At 36.1% G+C, this 14430-nt stretch overlaps 2 protein-coding genes across 2 annotated transcripts; both read left to right on the top strand.

Annotated features, from left to right (window-relative positions):
- The first annotated feature begins 599 nt into the window (after positions 1 to 599).
- On the top strand, positions 600 to 1484 carry LOC106723751 (olfactory receptor 51B6-like). The gene has a single exon (XM_014528488.1). The coding sequence runs from the start codon at positions 600 to 602 to the stop codon at positions 1482 to 1484; it is 885 nt and encodes a 294-aa protein (XP_014383974.1).
- A 5488-nt stretch (positions 1485 to 6972) lies between these two features.
- LOC106723752 (olfactory receptor 51B2) lies at positions 6973 to 8350 on the top strand. The gene has a single exon (XM_014528489.1). It carries the CDS (start codon positions 7146 to 7148, stop codon positions 8082 to 8084), a length of 939 nt encoding a protein of 312 aa, XP_014383975.1. The 5' UTR covers positions 6973 to 7145; the 3' UTR covers positions 8085 to 8350.
- The last annotated feature ends 6080 nt before the right edge of the window (positions 8351 to 14430 follow it).

Here is a 14430-nt window from a genome sequence, read left to right as displayed (position 1 = left end):
AGAGATGAGAATAAACTAGAAGACTTCTGTCTTCTAGGATTGGACAAAGCACCTTGGGTTTTAGTTGAGATCAGGTCAGACATTTGAATAAGCATTAGCTGGGGATTCTGACCCAGATAATAAAAGGTTAGAAAATATTGGAATTAGAGAACTGGAATGAGAAATTTATAAACGTGGGATACAAGGTTAGCAGAATTCTATTCAAAGACTGTGATTTCTTATTTTAATGATAGGACAAAATTAATTTTATAGTCTAAAGGTGTACTATCCAGTACTGTAGGCTGTGCTTAGCTTGAGTTAGTATTTCCTGGAAGTGTAAACTAAATATTGGATTTTGAAGCATTAGTACAATAAAATATAAAATATTTCATCCATGAATTTTATACTGCTTATATTTGAAATGATAATATTTTGAATATAGCAGATTAAGTAAAATACATTATTGAAACTATTTGTCAGTCTTCCCTTTTTGAAATCTTCTTAATATGCCTATTAGAAAATTTAAAATCACATATGTAGTTTAAATTATATTTCTACTGGACAAGACTAATTTAGAGAGACTTTATTTTTATTTGTTTGTTTCAATGCAGGTGTCCACCATGTGGTCCAACACTAGTGTTGCCTCTTTCCTACTGACTGGCTTCCCAGGTCTGGAGACATTTCATCCTTGGATTTCCATCGCCTTCTTTGTCATCTATATCTCCATCCTCCTCGGCAATGGCACTCTCCTCTTCCTTATCAGAGAAGACCACACTCTTCATGAGCCTATGTACTACTTTTTAGCTATCTTGTCAGCCACAGATCTAGGAGTGACTTTTACAACAATGCCCACTGTGCTTGGTGTTCTGTGGCTGGATCACAGGGAGATTAGCCATGGAGCTTGCTACTTCCAGGCCTATCTAATCCATTCACTCTCAATTGTGGAGTCTGGAGTTTTGCTTGTTATGGCCTATGATCGTTTTATTGCCATCTGCAACCCCTTGAGATACACCTCCATTCTCACCAATGCTAAGGTGGTGAAGATAGGTCTAGGGGTTCTAATGAGAGGATTTATACTTATTATGCCCATAATCATCACCCTCTCTAAATTCCCCTACTGCAGGTCCCATGTCCTCTCCCATGCCTTCTGCTTGCACCAAGATGTGATCAAACTGGCCTGTGCTGACATCACTTTCAATAGACTCTATCCTATAGCCCTGGTCTCATTAACTGGCTTCTTGGACTCTCTGCTTATCCTTATCTCTTATATCTTAATCCTTAAGACTGTTATGGGCATTGCTTCAGGTAAGGAGCAGACAAAAGCTCTAAACACTTGTGTTTCCCATATTAGCTGTGTACTGGTTTTTTATGTCACTGTGACTGGGCTGACCCTCATTCATCGATTTGGGAAATATGTGCCACATGTAGTTCATATCATCAGGAATGGGGGGGGGGGGGAAGTTTCCACATTCTGTCTTCTGAAGACAAATACAATACTTCCTTGAAGCAGAAAATTGTAAAACTCTATAAAATTTAGGTATATAAAAATCCCATGAAGTCAGATAATATCTGAAAAGACTTCAGGCACCCTTCTTTGGGGCTCCCTAAATGTGGTGGTTTTGTAGATTTGCATGATAATTTAGCCACAAAAAAAATTGTGAGTCAATTCAAGTAAAGATCACAAAAGAAAGCTTTTTTTTCTCTCACAAGATCATGAAGTTTGTGCCCTTAATGTTCATTTTTGTAGTTACCATCAATTCCTATTTATTAAATCAATGAACACATAACATGAATGAATGGTGAATCCAGAATTAAACTATCAAATTCTTTCCTGTAATGTAAAATATGCTTACAATAGAGATGAGAATAAACTAGAAGACTTCTGTCTTCTAGGATTGGACAAAGCACCTTGGGTTTTAGTTGAGATCAGGTCAGACATTTGAATAAGCATTAGCTGAGGATTCTGACCCAGATAATAAAAGGTTAGAAAATATTAGAATTAGAGAACTGGAATGAGAAATTTATAAAGGTGGGATACAAGGTTAGCAGAATTCTATACAAAGACTGTGATTTCTTATTTTAATGATAGGACAAAATTAATTTTATAGTCTAAAGGTGTACTATCCAGTACTGTAGGCTGTGCTTAGCTTGAGTTAGTATTTCCTGGAAGTGTAAACTAAATATTGGATTTTGAAGCATTAGTACAATAAAATATAAAATATTTCATCCATGAATTTTATACTGCTTATATTTGAAATGATAATATTTTGAATATAGCAGATTAAGTAAAATACATTATTGAAACTATTTGTCAGTCTTCCCTTTTTGAAATCTTCTTAATATGCCTATTAGAAAATTTAAAATCACATATGTAGCTTAAATTATATTTCTACTGGACAAGACTAATTTAGAGAGACTTTATTTTTATTTGTTTGTTTCAATGCAGGTGTCCACCATGTGGTCCAACACTAGTGCTGCCCCTTTCCTACTGACTGGCTTCCCAGGTCTGGAGACATTTCATCCTTGGATTTCCATCGCCTTCTTTGTCATCTATATCTCCATCCTCCTCGGCAATGGCACTCTCCTCTTCCTTATCAGAGAAGACCACACTCTTCATGAGCCTATGTACTACTTTTTAGCTATCTTGTCAGCCACAGATCTAGGAGTGACTTTTACAACAATGCCCACTGTGCTTGGTGTTCTGTGGCTGGATCACAGGGAGATTAGCCATGGAGCTTGCTACTTCCAGGCCTATCTAATCCATTCACTCTCAATTGTGGAGTCTGGAGTTTTGCTTGTTATGGCCTATGATCGTTTTATTGCCATCTGCAACCCCTTGAGATACACCTCCATTCTCACCAATGCTAAGGTGGTGAAGATAGGTCTAGGGGTTCTAATGAGAGGATTTATACTTATTATGCCCATAATCATCACCCTCTCTAAATTCCCCTACTGCAGGTCCCATGTCCTCTCCCATGCCTTCTGCTTGCACCAAGATGTGATCAAACTGGCCTGTGCTGACATCACTTTCAATAGACTCTATCCTATAGCCCTGGTCTCATTAACTGGCTTCTTGGACTCTATGCTTATCCTTATCTCTTATATCTTAATCCTTAAGACTGTTATGGGCATTGCTTCAGGTAAGGAGCAGACAAAAGCTCTAAACACCTGTGTTTCCCATATTAGCTGTGTACTGGTTTTTTATGTCACTGTGACTGGGCTGACCCTCATTCATCGATTTGGGAAATATGTGCCACATGTAGTTCATATCATCATGAGTTATATCTACTTTCTTTTCCCCCCATTTATGAATCCAATAATCTATAGTATTAAGACCAAGCAGATTCAGGATGGTATCAATCGCCTTCTCTCTTTCCATGGAAATTGAGCTTGATTTACTTACTTAGGGGATGCTCCCCATTGAAAGATGAGTTTCTCAGCAGAATGAACCATATGATGCCAATGTGTCTTAGAATTAAAAGGATTAGAATTCCTGTCATTTAAAAGACATAGAGCCATTGCTCTTATCCTCAGCTCCTTGCCCCATCACATCACTAATGACATTGGCTTTAGTTTTGTTGCATTGCTTGGTAGATTGGTTTGCTATTTTCTTTCATTTTCTACGCTGGAAGAATCATTAGTCTTAATGGTTTTGAGGTCAATGACACTTGAAATGTTTGCAGGGCCTACGCAAAGAAAGGAGGTTGATAGAGTTTCCAGCACTGTGTGGAAAAAACAGTTCAGATATTTCCTCTTTGCCTCGATTTTAGAACCCCCCACCCCACCCCACTGGTACTGCATGGCACTAGAGTAGATCAGAAATAGATGAGAGTAAGGTATTCAGACCAAGAGAGGTCTTGCTGTTATAACAACCAGAAGCCAAACAAGAAGGATTTCAGCAGATGCCAACGTGGTTAGCAGCCCACAAAGAATTGTGAGAAGACCTTTAGTTGATAATATCTGATGTCTTCCAACTAATGAGCTGAGGACTCCAAATTACCTACTAGTATAATAAAATAAAGTTCCATTTCCTGCACACCTACGGTTTTGTTTTGTGTTCTGCAACTCATAATTTCTACATATGAAAAAGAGATACAAATAATGGAAACATTCTAATAATAACATCTTTTTTTTTTCTGGAATGAGAGGTTAGTAATAAACTGCCTTCAAGAAATATTATAATGTTATAGTTTTGAAACACAAAGTTAATGTAGGGCCTTCCATGCATTTTATTCCTTATAGAAGTCAACATGATCAACGTCTGTACTTTAGCAGTATATGAAGAAAGGCTATGTATTATTATTTCATCAAGAGACAAGAAGGGTTAGAAAGAATTTTGCACATTAAGCAAAATTATAGAAAATATGTTGGCAAATGAAATACCAATATATTCAATCAATAATTAGCCCATGGCTTTTTTTTTTAATTTGAGAAGATGAATGTCCCTGGGAAGTTTTCCCCAATCCCAAAAATATTTTTTATGTGCTCCCCTTAGCATGCTACCATCTGTGCAGTAACAGTGCTATGAAAACTTAAGATACTTTCTTTCTAATACCCACTATTGTGTTATATTCTGTGGAAAAAAAAAGACCACATTGCTCATTGTGAACCTGGCACAAACTGATCAATTATGTAAAAATTAAATAATTTTAAGAGAAAAAATTGACTGTCATGCACATGGCTACTAAGGAATTTATTGATGTTCTTCTGTATCAGAACTTATTTTCCCCCAAAGAAGCAGAAAAAACAAAAATGCAATTGGAATTCATAAGTTCTAGGAACAAAAATGGTACAAGTGATCCCTGGGATAAACTAAATCATGTTTGGCATTTGAAGAACACAACGAAAAGGACATTCATTGATTTCTTAAATCTCAATGCCTAGGATTCTTGGTGTAGGGAAGATGTCACATAACCAAGTCCTGACATTTCTATATCTGCTGGCCTTTGAGTTTTCAGTTTTCTTCACACATCTTTTGGGAAACACTTTGTTTAGAGAGAGGAGAGAAGGTAGAGAAATCAAAGAATCTCTTGAGTGGCTATAAAGATGTAACTCTGGGGAGGTGATTTCTACATACATAGCTTGCTAATGAGACCTCTTGAGGAGGCTACACAAAGAAATCATCTGTTCTGAGTCTTCAAATAGTTCAGCAATGGGTACCTGTTCCAATAATAAGAATTGATGAATGTAAGGGACAGAAATATGAATTCACTCCTTTCCCCTCTAAAGTTAGATGCAATCAAGGAAAACAATTCTAAAAGTTTTTCCAGAGGTTTGCATAGAGCAAAGATCCCAGCTGATATGGGCAACACTACAGTCAGATTTTTTTCTTTCTTTCCAATAAGTGTATTAAAGAAACTGTATTGGATTTGTACTTTCTAATCTGGACCCTTAGATTGGCAGAAGGATAACTGTGAATGCCCTAAATTGAATGTGACATTATGTGCTCTTATTAATTTGTCTGGATAGAGAATTATAGTTTTTATTAGATCCTAACAGAAGACTGTGTTTACTTAAGGAACTGCTCTCTTATAAAGGACATTGGTAATTATCAATGAGGCTCAAGGATAAATCCTGAGATGCTGGCTCTGGCCCATCACCCTGGTGCCTATGGGAGCCATTCCTCTATTCCACTCAGGAAGGGTGGAGTGTATTTAAAGAGCAGACAAGGGTGGAGGAGAGAGGTATCACACTATCTTCTCTGGCCACTTATTTATTTGGACTTTGAGATGGATTCACAATTCACTATTTTATTTTAAGGTCCATCTTTTTAAGCCTAAAGAATCTTTCATGTACAGAACAACATTTGCACAATTATAATTTAAATTTCTATATGACTTAGATGTACTTTAATTTTAGGAATCTCCCAGTGTTGGTGATTTTTATCTCAATGAGTACCATGTCAATGCAGATGTAAAGTCAGAGTATTTTGTAACACAAGAGTTGATTTGCCCTGATTCTGGTCTACTTCTGCTATTAAGGACATCTTATGAAGGAGGAAAGCATTCTTCTGCTGAGTATGGAGACATGCCTTGATGCTTCCAAATGTTTGATGAAATAAGTCTGCAGCATAAAAGGTAATATGTCTTCAATTTTGGATTGTGGCAACCAAGAATATGGACATAGTGGAGATGACTGACATATTTAAGGTGTGGGAGCATTATAATGTGACCAGTCACATAAGCAACAACTCCTCAGGAGTTAAGTGTTAGAGGAAAAGGAGATAGGGCTAAGTGAAAACATAGAGAAAGAATCTGAACACATGATTATGTGAAATGATTTTGGAAACAAGAACCATTGAATGGTGAAGGAACAATAAAAACAATTGCATGAGAATACTTAGAAGGAATGAGATAATCAACCAGGTAAAAAAATAAAAAAGCATCTATCTCCAAAGGTGGAATAAATAGGATATGTTTGGAGCAATGCTTCTCAGATATTACTGTGCACTCAAATCACCTGGGAATTGTGATAAAATGCAAACTTTTATTCAGGAAGTTGGAAGTGGAGGTCAAGGCATCATGTCTAACACATCTACACACTCATTAGCTGTCGCTGGTTGGTGGACCATAGTTCTGGTGGTCAGTCTCAAGAAAGGGGTAATTGTTGGAGCAACAAAGCAATTGGAAGGGGTAGTGATGCTTGTTGTGTTCCCAAAACACTGACATTCAATTTCAAAAACAAAGAAGTGTTTGAAAAAAATAATATGTGCATGTGTTTTTCATGATTGTGAAAAAAAATCAAGATCATAATTAAGTTGTATTAAAAGTTAGCAATCAGAGCAAGAAAGCAGCTAAGTGTGATTATTACTCACTTGTATTTATTTATCTTGTTTGTTATTGTTATCACTTTTGCTGAAAAAAATTTAAAGATACACATACTAGTAAGAACTGATGTTTTAAGAATAATAATTTTTTTAAAAAATTTGAGAATATGTTAAGCATTAACCTAACATTTTGTTCTAATTAGGGAAAGACCAACATTCCTCATCTCAACTAATACCTGCAAGTCTCTACTCTTCTGCAGGGAAATAGTTGCAGAGTTATATTTAATTATTCCAAAGTTCAAAGATGGTGACTGATACTGCCATGATATATTACTACTGAAAAATCTGGTTTCCTGGATTAAAGATTTCTAGAAAGCTGCTCCTCGCCTGTAGACATATTATGTGGCCCAATATCAGTGCTGCCCCCTTTCTGCTGACTGGCTTCCCAGGCCTGGAAACAGCTCATCACTGGATCTCCATCCCCTTCTTTGCAGTCTATGTCTCTGTGCTTTTTGGCAATGGCACTCTCCTCTACCTAATCAAGAATGACCACACTCTCCATGAACCCATGTACTATTTCCTTGCCATGCTGGCGGGAACAGATCTGATGGTAACATTGACCACAATGCCAACTGTAATGGGTGTATTATGGGTGAATCATCGGGAGATGAGCCACGGAGCCTGTTTCCTGCAGGCCTACTGTATTCACTCTCTCTCCATTGTAGAATCAGGTATCTTGCTTGCCATGGCCTATGACCGTTTTATTGCCATTCGCAGTCCCTTGAAATATACTTCCATTCTCACCAATACTCGAGTGATAAAGTTAGGGTTGGGAGCTTTTATGAGGGGTTTTATATCCATTGTGCCTGTAATTGTGCGTCTTTTTTCATTTCCATATTGTCACTCTCATGTTCTCTCTCATGCTTTCTGTCTTCATCAAGAAATCATGAAACTGGCCTGTGCTGACATAACTTTCAATAGACTGTACCCTGTAATTCTGATTTCTTTAACAATCTTCTTAGACTCTTTGATCATCCTTTTCTCCTATATCCTAATTCTTAAGACAGTCATGGGCATAGCCTCTGGTAAAGAGAGAGCCAAGGCCCTCAATACCTGTATCTCCCACATCGGTTGTGTCCTCATCTTCTATGTCACTGTTATCGGTCTGTCATTTATTCATAGGTTTGGGGAAAATGTGCCACAAGTGGTCCACATTATAATGAGCTATGTATACTTTCTCTTTCCTCCTTTAATGAATCCTATCATTTACAGCATCAAGACCAAGCAAATTCAATATGGCATTCGCCGCCTTTTAAGTAAACATACAATTGAAAGTTAAACTCTGATGTGGGTGACTGCCCAGGAAAGAAGGTGGGGATCAGAGATTTCTCTGAATTGAGAGCAAAGAAATTCACAAGGTCTCAAAACTTTCTGTAGCAGCCTCCACTTCTTGAAATGATACAATGACATCTATTAGGCTCATCAGGGGTCTGCTCTTGACTTCACAGATTTGGCATTCGTTAGGTTCACGGATTGATTTGTTTGTCATTATCCTGTGTTCTTCTCTCTAAATGTTAAGTAGAGAAAATAAATATTTCTGATACATCTGGAAGATTAAGTATAATCTGTTTTTGTTATATTTAATTAATATTATTACTATAAACCATAGATTTTAGTAGTTTTTCAGTTTGATGTATCAATTTACATGTCTGTCTTTGAACTTCTCTGCTCATATCTCTTGCTTATTTTCCTATTAGGGTGTTCATGCTTTCCTAATTTATTTGTGGGAGTGTATTATGATAAATAAACCCCATGAGTGATTGATATTGAAAAATGTCCACTATACATATATATTTTTCAATTTTATGTGTAAATAACTTTATTAATATTTGTGTTATTAAGATTTGGGGGCCATTTGATAAAGGCTTCCTTAATTTCATGTTTACTTACATATTGTTTTATATTTTTAACAACATTTTACATATTTTATTTTATATTAGGTTAATATTTGGAGAAAAGGAAATCAGTCCTCAAGGTAGTATCACTATTCATTTGGCTATTATTTTAAGGTATGAGACAGGAATAACACTAAACAAAAATGTTATAACTGCAAGCAAACAGATATAAAATATTGTCTATGCAGATCACAGTCCACTGGAGAATCAAATTTCAAATAAATCTAAATTTAAAATAATCCCCATGACTAGCAATAAAAATATTTAAATAAACTGCTTTGAGGATGTGGGTCTCAAAAAGAATCACATTGAGACTGGTCAGAGAAAAGTTCCCTGAAGAGTGTGCCTTGAACTGAGATATGGGGGTAGATTAGAAATTAACTGGTGAGAATAGACATACTGATGTTATAGCAGAGGTAATATGTGAGGAGGCTGTAGGAGGACTGAATCATAGAACCTTTTTAAAATGTGGCTGATAGTTGTAAGGAGAGGTTGAGGAGAAAAAGGGTGTTTAAATCAATAGCATTCTATTTGCCATTGCTGGGGTCTACATGTCTATTCAAAGAGTCATGGGAAGCTATTGAATAGTTCTAAGCAAAGGAGTAACATGATTTCAGTGATACTGGCCAATTATAAGTTCACATATCATGTGGATTTAAGTGATACAAGCAAAGAAAAAGAAAATAAAGAGAGAGTGTAGCAATTCCATAAAGAGATACCCATAGCTAAAATTATTTAAGTGAAAATGAATTTAGTGAGTACATAAGAGATATATTTAAAATCAAATTAATGAGATGTAGGGTTCTGATCAAGATGGCAGCATAGTTAAATAAGGCACTCAAATTCTCCCACAACACCTCAAAATTACAACTAAACTATAGAATAACCATCATTCGTAACCACCTGACCCTACAGGACACCTACTACATAAGTTTACTCTACCAAGTCCAGGATACATAGCAGCTCTGCCTAATACATAAAAACATACCCAGGGAGGCTGCTAAATGAGGAGGAAATAAAAACATTCCAAATGAAAGGACAGAAAAAAACTCCAGAAATAGAACTAAGTGAAATCTATCAGACAAATAGATTATCAATTCCTTGCTCTCTTTTTTCTCCTTCCTGCACCCCTGTGATGCAAATATTGGTATGTTTGTTTCGTGTTGTCCCAGAGGCTCATGACAAGAAATCTAATAGATGCAGAGTTCAAAATACTGGTTAAAAGAATAGTCAAAAAATTTAGGGGAGGAATAGATGACTTACTGAGAACTTTAACAAAAACAAAGGAAACATAAAAAGAAATATAGAGCCCTAGCCAGTTTGGCTTGGTAGATAGAGCATTGGCCTGTGGACTGAGATGTTTCTCTCTCTCTCTCCCTCTCCCTTCCTCTCTGAAATCAATATATGTATATATTTATTTTTTAAATGACTATAGAAAACAAAAAAGCAATCAGAAATTAAGAATATATTCACTAAAATGAAGAATACATTATAAGAAATTAACATTAGAGTAGATGAAACAGAGGATCAAATAAGAGATTTGGAAGATAAAAAAGCAGAAAACAGCCAATCAGAAGAGTGAGAACAAAAAAGATTTTTTAAAAAATGAGGATAGTATAAGGAGCCTCTGGGACAGCATGAAACAAACATATCAATATTTGCGTCACAGGAGTGCAGGAAGGAGAAAAAAGAGAGCAAGGAATTGTTAACCTATTTGAAAAAAATAATGATGGAAAAGTTCCCTAATCTGGTGAAGAAAATAAGCATACAAGTCCAAGAGTTCCAAACAAGATGAGCCCAAAGAGGCCCACCTAAGGCACATCATGGAGATGTAAAGTACAGCAATGGTTAAAGACAAAGAGGGAGTTTTAAAAGCAGCAGGAGAAAAGTAGTTAGTTACCTAGAGCGTCCATAAGAATATTAGCTGATTTCTCAATAGAAACTTTGCAGGCTAGAAAGGGATTGACACAAAATATTCAAAATGATAAAAAGCAAGGACCTACAACCAAGATTACTCTACCCAGCAAAGCTATCATTTAGAGTTGAAGGACAGATAGGAGCTTCTCAGACAAGAAAAAGCTAAAGAAGTTTATCATCACCAGACCTGTATTACAAGATATGCTAAAGGGTATCTTTAATAATAATGTACAAAAAGATAAAAATATGAATAATAAATGACTATAAATACATATCTATCAACAATTGCTTTAAATGTAAATAAATTAAATGATCCAAATAAAATGACATAAGGAAGCTGAATGGATAACAAAATAAGACCCTTACATATGCTATCTACAAGAGACTCAGTGCAGATCCATAGACACACACAGATGTAAAAGTAAAAGGATAGCAAAATGTATTTCATTAAAATAGAAATAAATAAAAAAGGATAGGGTAACAATACTTATACCAGACAAAATAAAGTTTAAAACAAAGGCTATATAACAAAATACAAAGAAGGATCCAGCAATTTCACTTCTAGAGATTTATCTGAAGAAACTGAAAACACAAATCAAAAAGATATATATATCCATATCCATATCTATATCCATATCCATATCCATATCCTTATCCATATATTCAGTGTATGAATTCATGCATGGGTGAGGTCCCTTGGCTTGGTCGGCAATCAAGGCCTATCAGGGGGCCAGCCAGGGGAAGGGACCCTGGGAGGTTGGCGGGCCTGGGGGGGAGGGGCCTCAGGCGGTTGGCCAGTCAGCCCCATCCCCAATCAGGGTGAGAGAGGGCAGATAGGGGGTGGAGCTGGCCAGGGGTAGGGGCCACAGGAGGTTGGGGGACCAATTGGGGCCCAGATCAGGCTGATTGGCCGCCACAGTGCACGTCATTCTGGTCGTTCAGGATGTTCTGCTGTTTGGTCGCTGGGCTTTTATACTTATAGATAGCCAAAATATGGAAGCAACCTAAATGTCCTTCAATAGATTGATGGATAAAAAAGAAGAGGTGGTGCCCTAACTGGTTTGGCTCATTGGATAGAGCATCGGCCTGTGGACTCAAGGGTCCCAGGTTTGATTCTGGTCAAGGACATGTACCTTGGTTGTGGGCACATTCCCAGTAGGGGGTTTGCAAGAGGCAGCTGATCAATGTTTCTCTCTAGTCGATGTTTCTAACTCTCTATTCCTCTCCCTTCCTCTCTGTAAAAAAGCAATAAAATATGTTTTAAAAAAAAGAAGAGGTGCATATATACAGTTGAATATGATTCAGCCATAAAGAAGAATGAAAGCTTTCCATCTGCAACAACATAGATGGACCTAGAGAATATTATACTGAGTGAAATCAGTCAGAGTAAGACAAATGCTAGGTGATTTCACTTATATGTGAAATCTAAAAAACAAACAAACAAAATAAATGAACAAGAATAGAAACAGACTCATAGATACAGAGAACATTTTGTCATTTGGCAGATGGAATGGTAGTTTTGGGGATGAGTGGTAAAGGGGACAGGATTAAGAAGTACAAATTTGTAGTTAAAAATAGTCATGGGGATGTAAAGTACAGCACAGGGAATATGTTTAATAATATTGCAATACCCTAGTATGGTGCCAGGTGGGTGGGTACTAGATTTATCAGGGTAAATAGTTAGCAATTTATATAATATCTAATCACTGGGTTGTACATATGAAAGTAATATAATGTCAACTGTAATTAAAATAAAAATAATTATTTAAAGTATTCATGAGATTAGCAGGCAGTTTTAGAAAAGTATCTGAATATAAACTTTGGAAGAAATAATATAATATTAAATTTCTGGCTTGTTTATAAGAGCATTAGTGTCATCAGTCCAAAAATGATTGCTGACTATGTATCAAACAGAAAAATTTTAATATATTTTTAAATATTCTGAAAATTTGAAGATCAGTAAAAGTCCAAGGGATGAAGTCACAACCTATTCAAATGACCAAAGGAAATATTCTATGCTGTAACATTAAGCTTTTAAGAGTCATTAAGTAGTCATATATTGAAATAATTTTTAGTATGTGTATCTTTTTGACATAGTAAAACCTAGGTCTATGTCAATATGTGCTGACAAATAATGGGGTATAAGACAATAGGGGGGGAAATGAGCCATTGACACTAGAAAAAAAAAGCTGATAGAATACATGAGTCTCTGCATTCTTATCAATTAAAAGAATAGGATAGATTAGTTTCCACTGCTTTCACTCAGTGTGTACGAGAAAAACTATGAGCCAGTTCTAAATGAATAGTCTAAACAAAATGCTCAAAATAATACATAAATTATGATATTCAGCAATTGGTTAGAGATGGAGAATCAGATATAGATATAAATACAAAGATAGAATAAAGAACTAAACCCTAGATTCCTCTCTAAGCAAAGAGCATTGGAAAATAATGTGTTTTTGTTTTGTTTTGCTTTGCTTTGCTTTCGCAAAAGCTTTAATAAGTTACCACAGGGCTGGGCATTTTTTCACAGATGCTGTGTCACAGATTTCTGAGGAAGACCCCATGGAACTGGAAATGTTCAGACTCAATTTCTTCTGTCAAATGCACCTGGAAATTAGCTTCTCTACTCAAATTTTAAGAACAAGTCCAACAAATCATATCTAAGAAAAAACACACACACACACACCTTTGCATTAATGAGTGAATGTACATGTATGTGTGTGTACACATGCTAATGCCACATGTGTAACAACAAAAATAATTTTATCATCATTACTCTCTAAAAATAAATTCTAATATTAAAGCTTTTCATTACTCTCACCGTGAGAACGGAGTATTTTAAGTTTTGTTTTAAATCCGTTTCTCTTGATATCCTTTTAAATACTCCCTTACCTGGGTCAGGAAGCTCTCTGGGGCCATGATTTGCATTTTATATTTTCCAAACAAAGTCACAAGTCGCTAACAAATAGAGAATTTAAAGAGTTTTTCCAATTTGTAATGCATTCATCTAAGAATGCCCAAATCCTACATATATATGTAACTCTCCATCTCTTCACACTTTGAATATTCTGTTGCCTAAACTAAATTCTTGAAGGAGAAAACTAGACAAGCTTCTTGGAGGAAGTACATTTTCTGCTCAGATGATTTAAATAAATGTTTCCCTTGTCCTACTTGACAGGACATAAATTTCAGGACTATATAGAGAAAATAAAATATAATAATTTGAGAACTAAGAATATGAGAAATCTATACTTTGTAGGTACATCCCCAAGTGGAAAGATAAGAACTGGTGATTTCTCTTCAACCAGTATTGCCTTTGGCATCCTTGATACAGTGATCTATATTAGGAAGACAGAACAATATGGAGAGGAATAGAATCCAGTCCCTGAAATGCTTAAATTTTGGGGTTGAAACAACTTTTCTGTATGGCTTTTTCAGGCTGATTTACTTGTGAAGCTGAATTATTCCTCCATAAGGGGGAAAATGTACCCCAGAGTAAAATACTAAAGCCATTCATACAGAATGTAAACCCAAATCCTAAAATCTGGTATCCTACCAAATCTTCCTCTGCCTTTCATACTTTTCCCGTGAGGCCTGTAACACATCTAAGCATCTTAACAGAACATTTCACCCCAGATTATTCCCATTTCATGTGATAACCTTGGTGCAGAGATTCTTATGGCTGGCAACGACTGACTTTGCAGGTCACGTTTGAAGCCTAGAAGCTGTGGGAAACCTGTGGTGGCCACCCATTACTGTGATACTGTATCTCACTTTGATAGTTAACTTTTAGGTGTGGGCTGCCTCTTT

Source organism: Myotis brandtii, unplaced genomic scaffold (assembly GCF_000412655.1).
Source record: "Myotis brandtii unplaced genomic scaffold, ASM41265v1 scaffold637, whole genome shotgun sequence".
NCBI lineage: Eukaryota > Metazoa > Chordata > Mammalia > Chiroptera > Vespertilionidae > Myotis > Myotis brandtii.
This window is presented reverse-complemented; position numbering and strand designations above follow the sequence as displayed.

What these genes read in the sequence shown, in the direction of transcription:
- LOC106723751 (XM_014528488.1), top strand. Translation starts at nt 600, where the DNA reads ATGTGGTCCAACACTAGTGTTGCCTCTTTCCTACTGACTGGCTTCCCA.
- LOC106723752 (XM_014528489.1), top strand. Translation starts at nt 7,146, where the DNA reads ATGTGGCCCAATATCAGTGCTGCCCCCTTTCTGCTGACTGGCTTCCCA.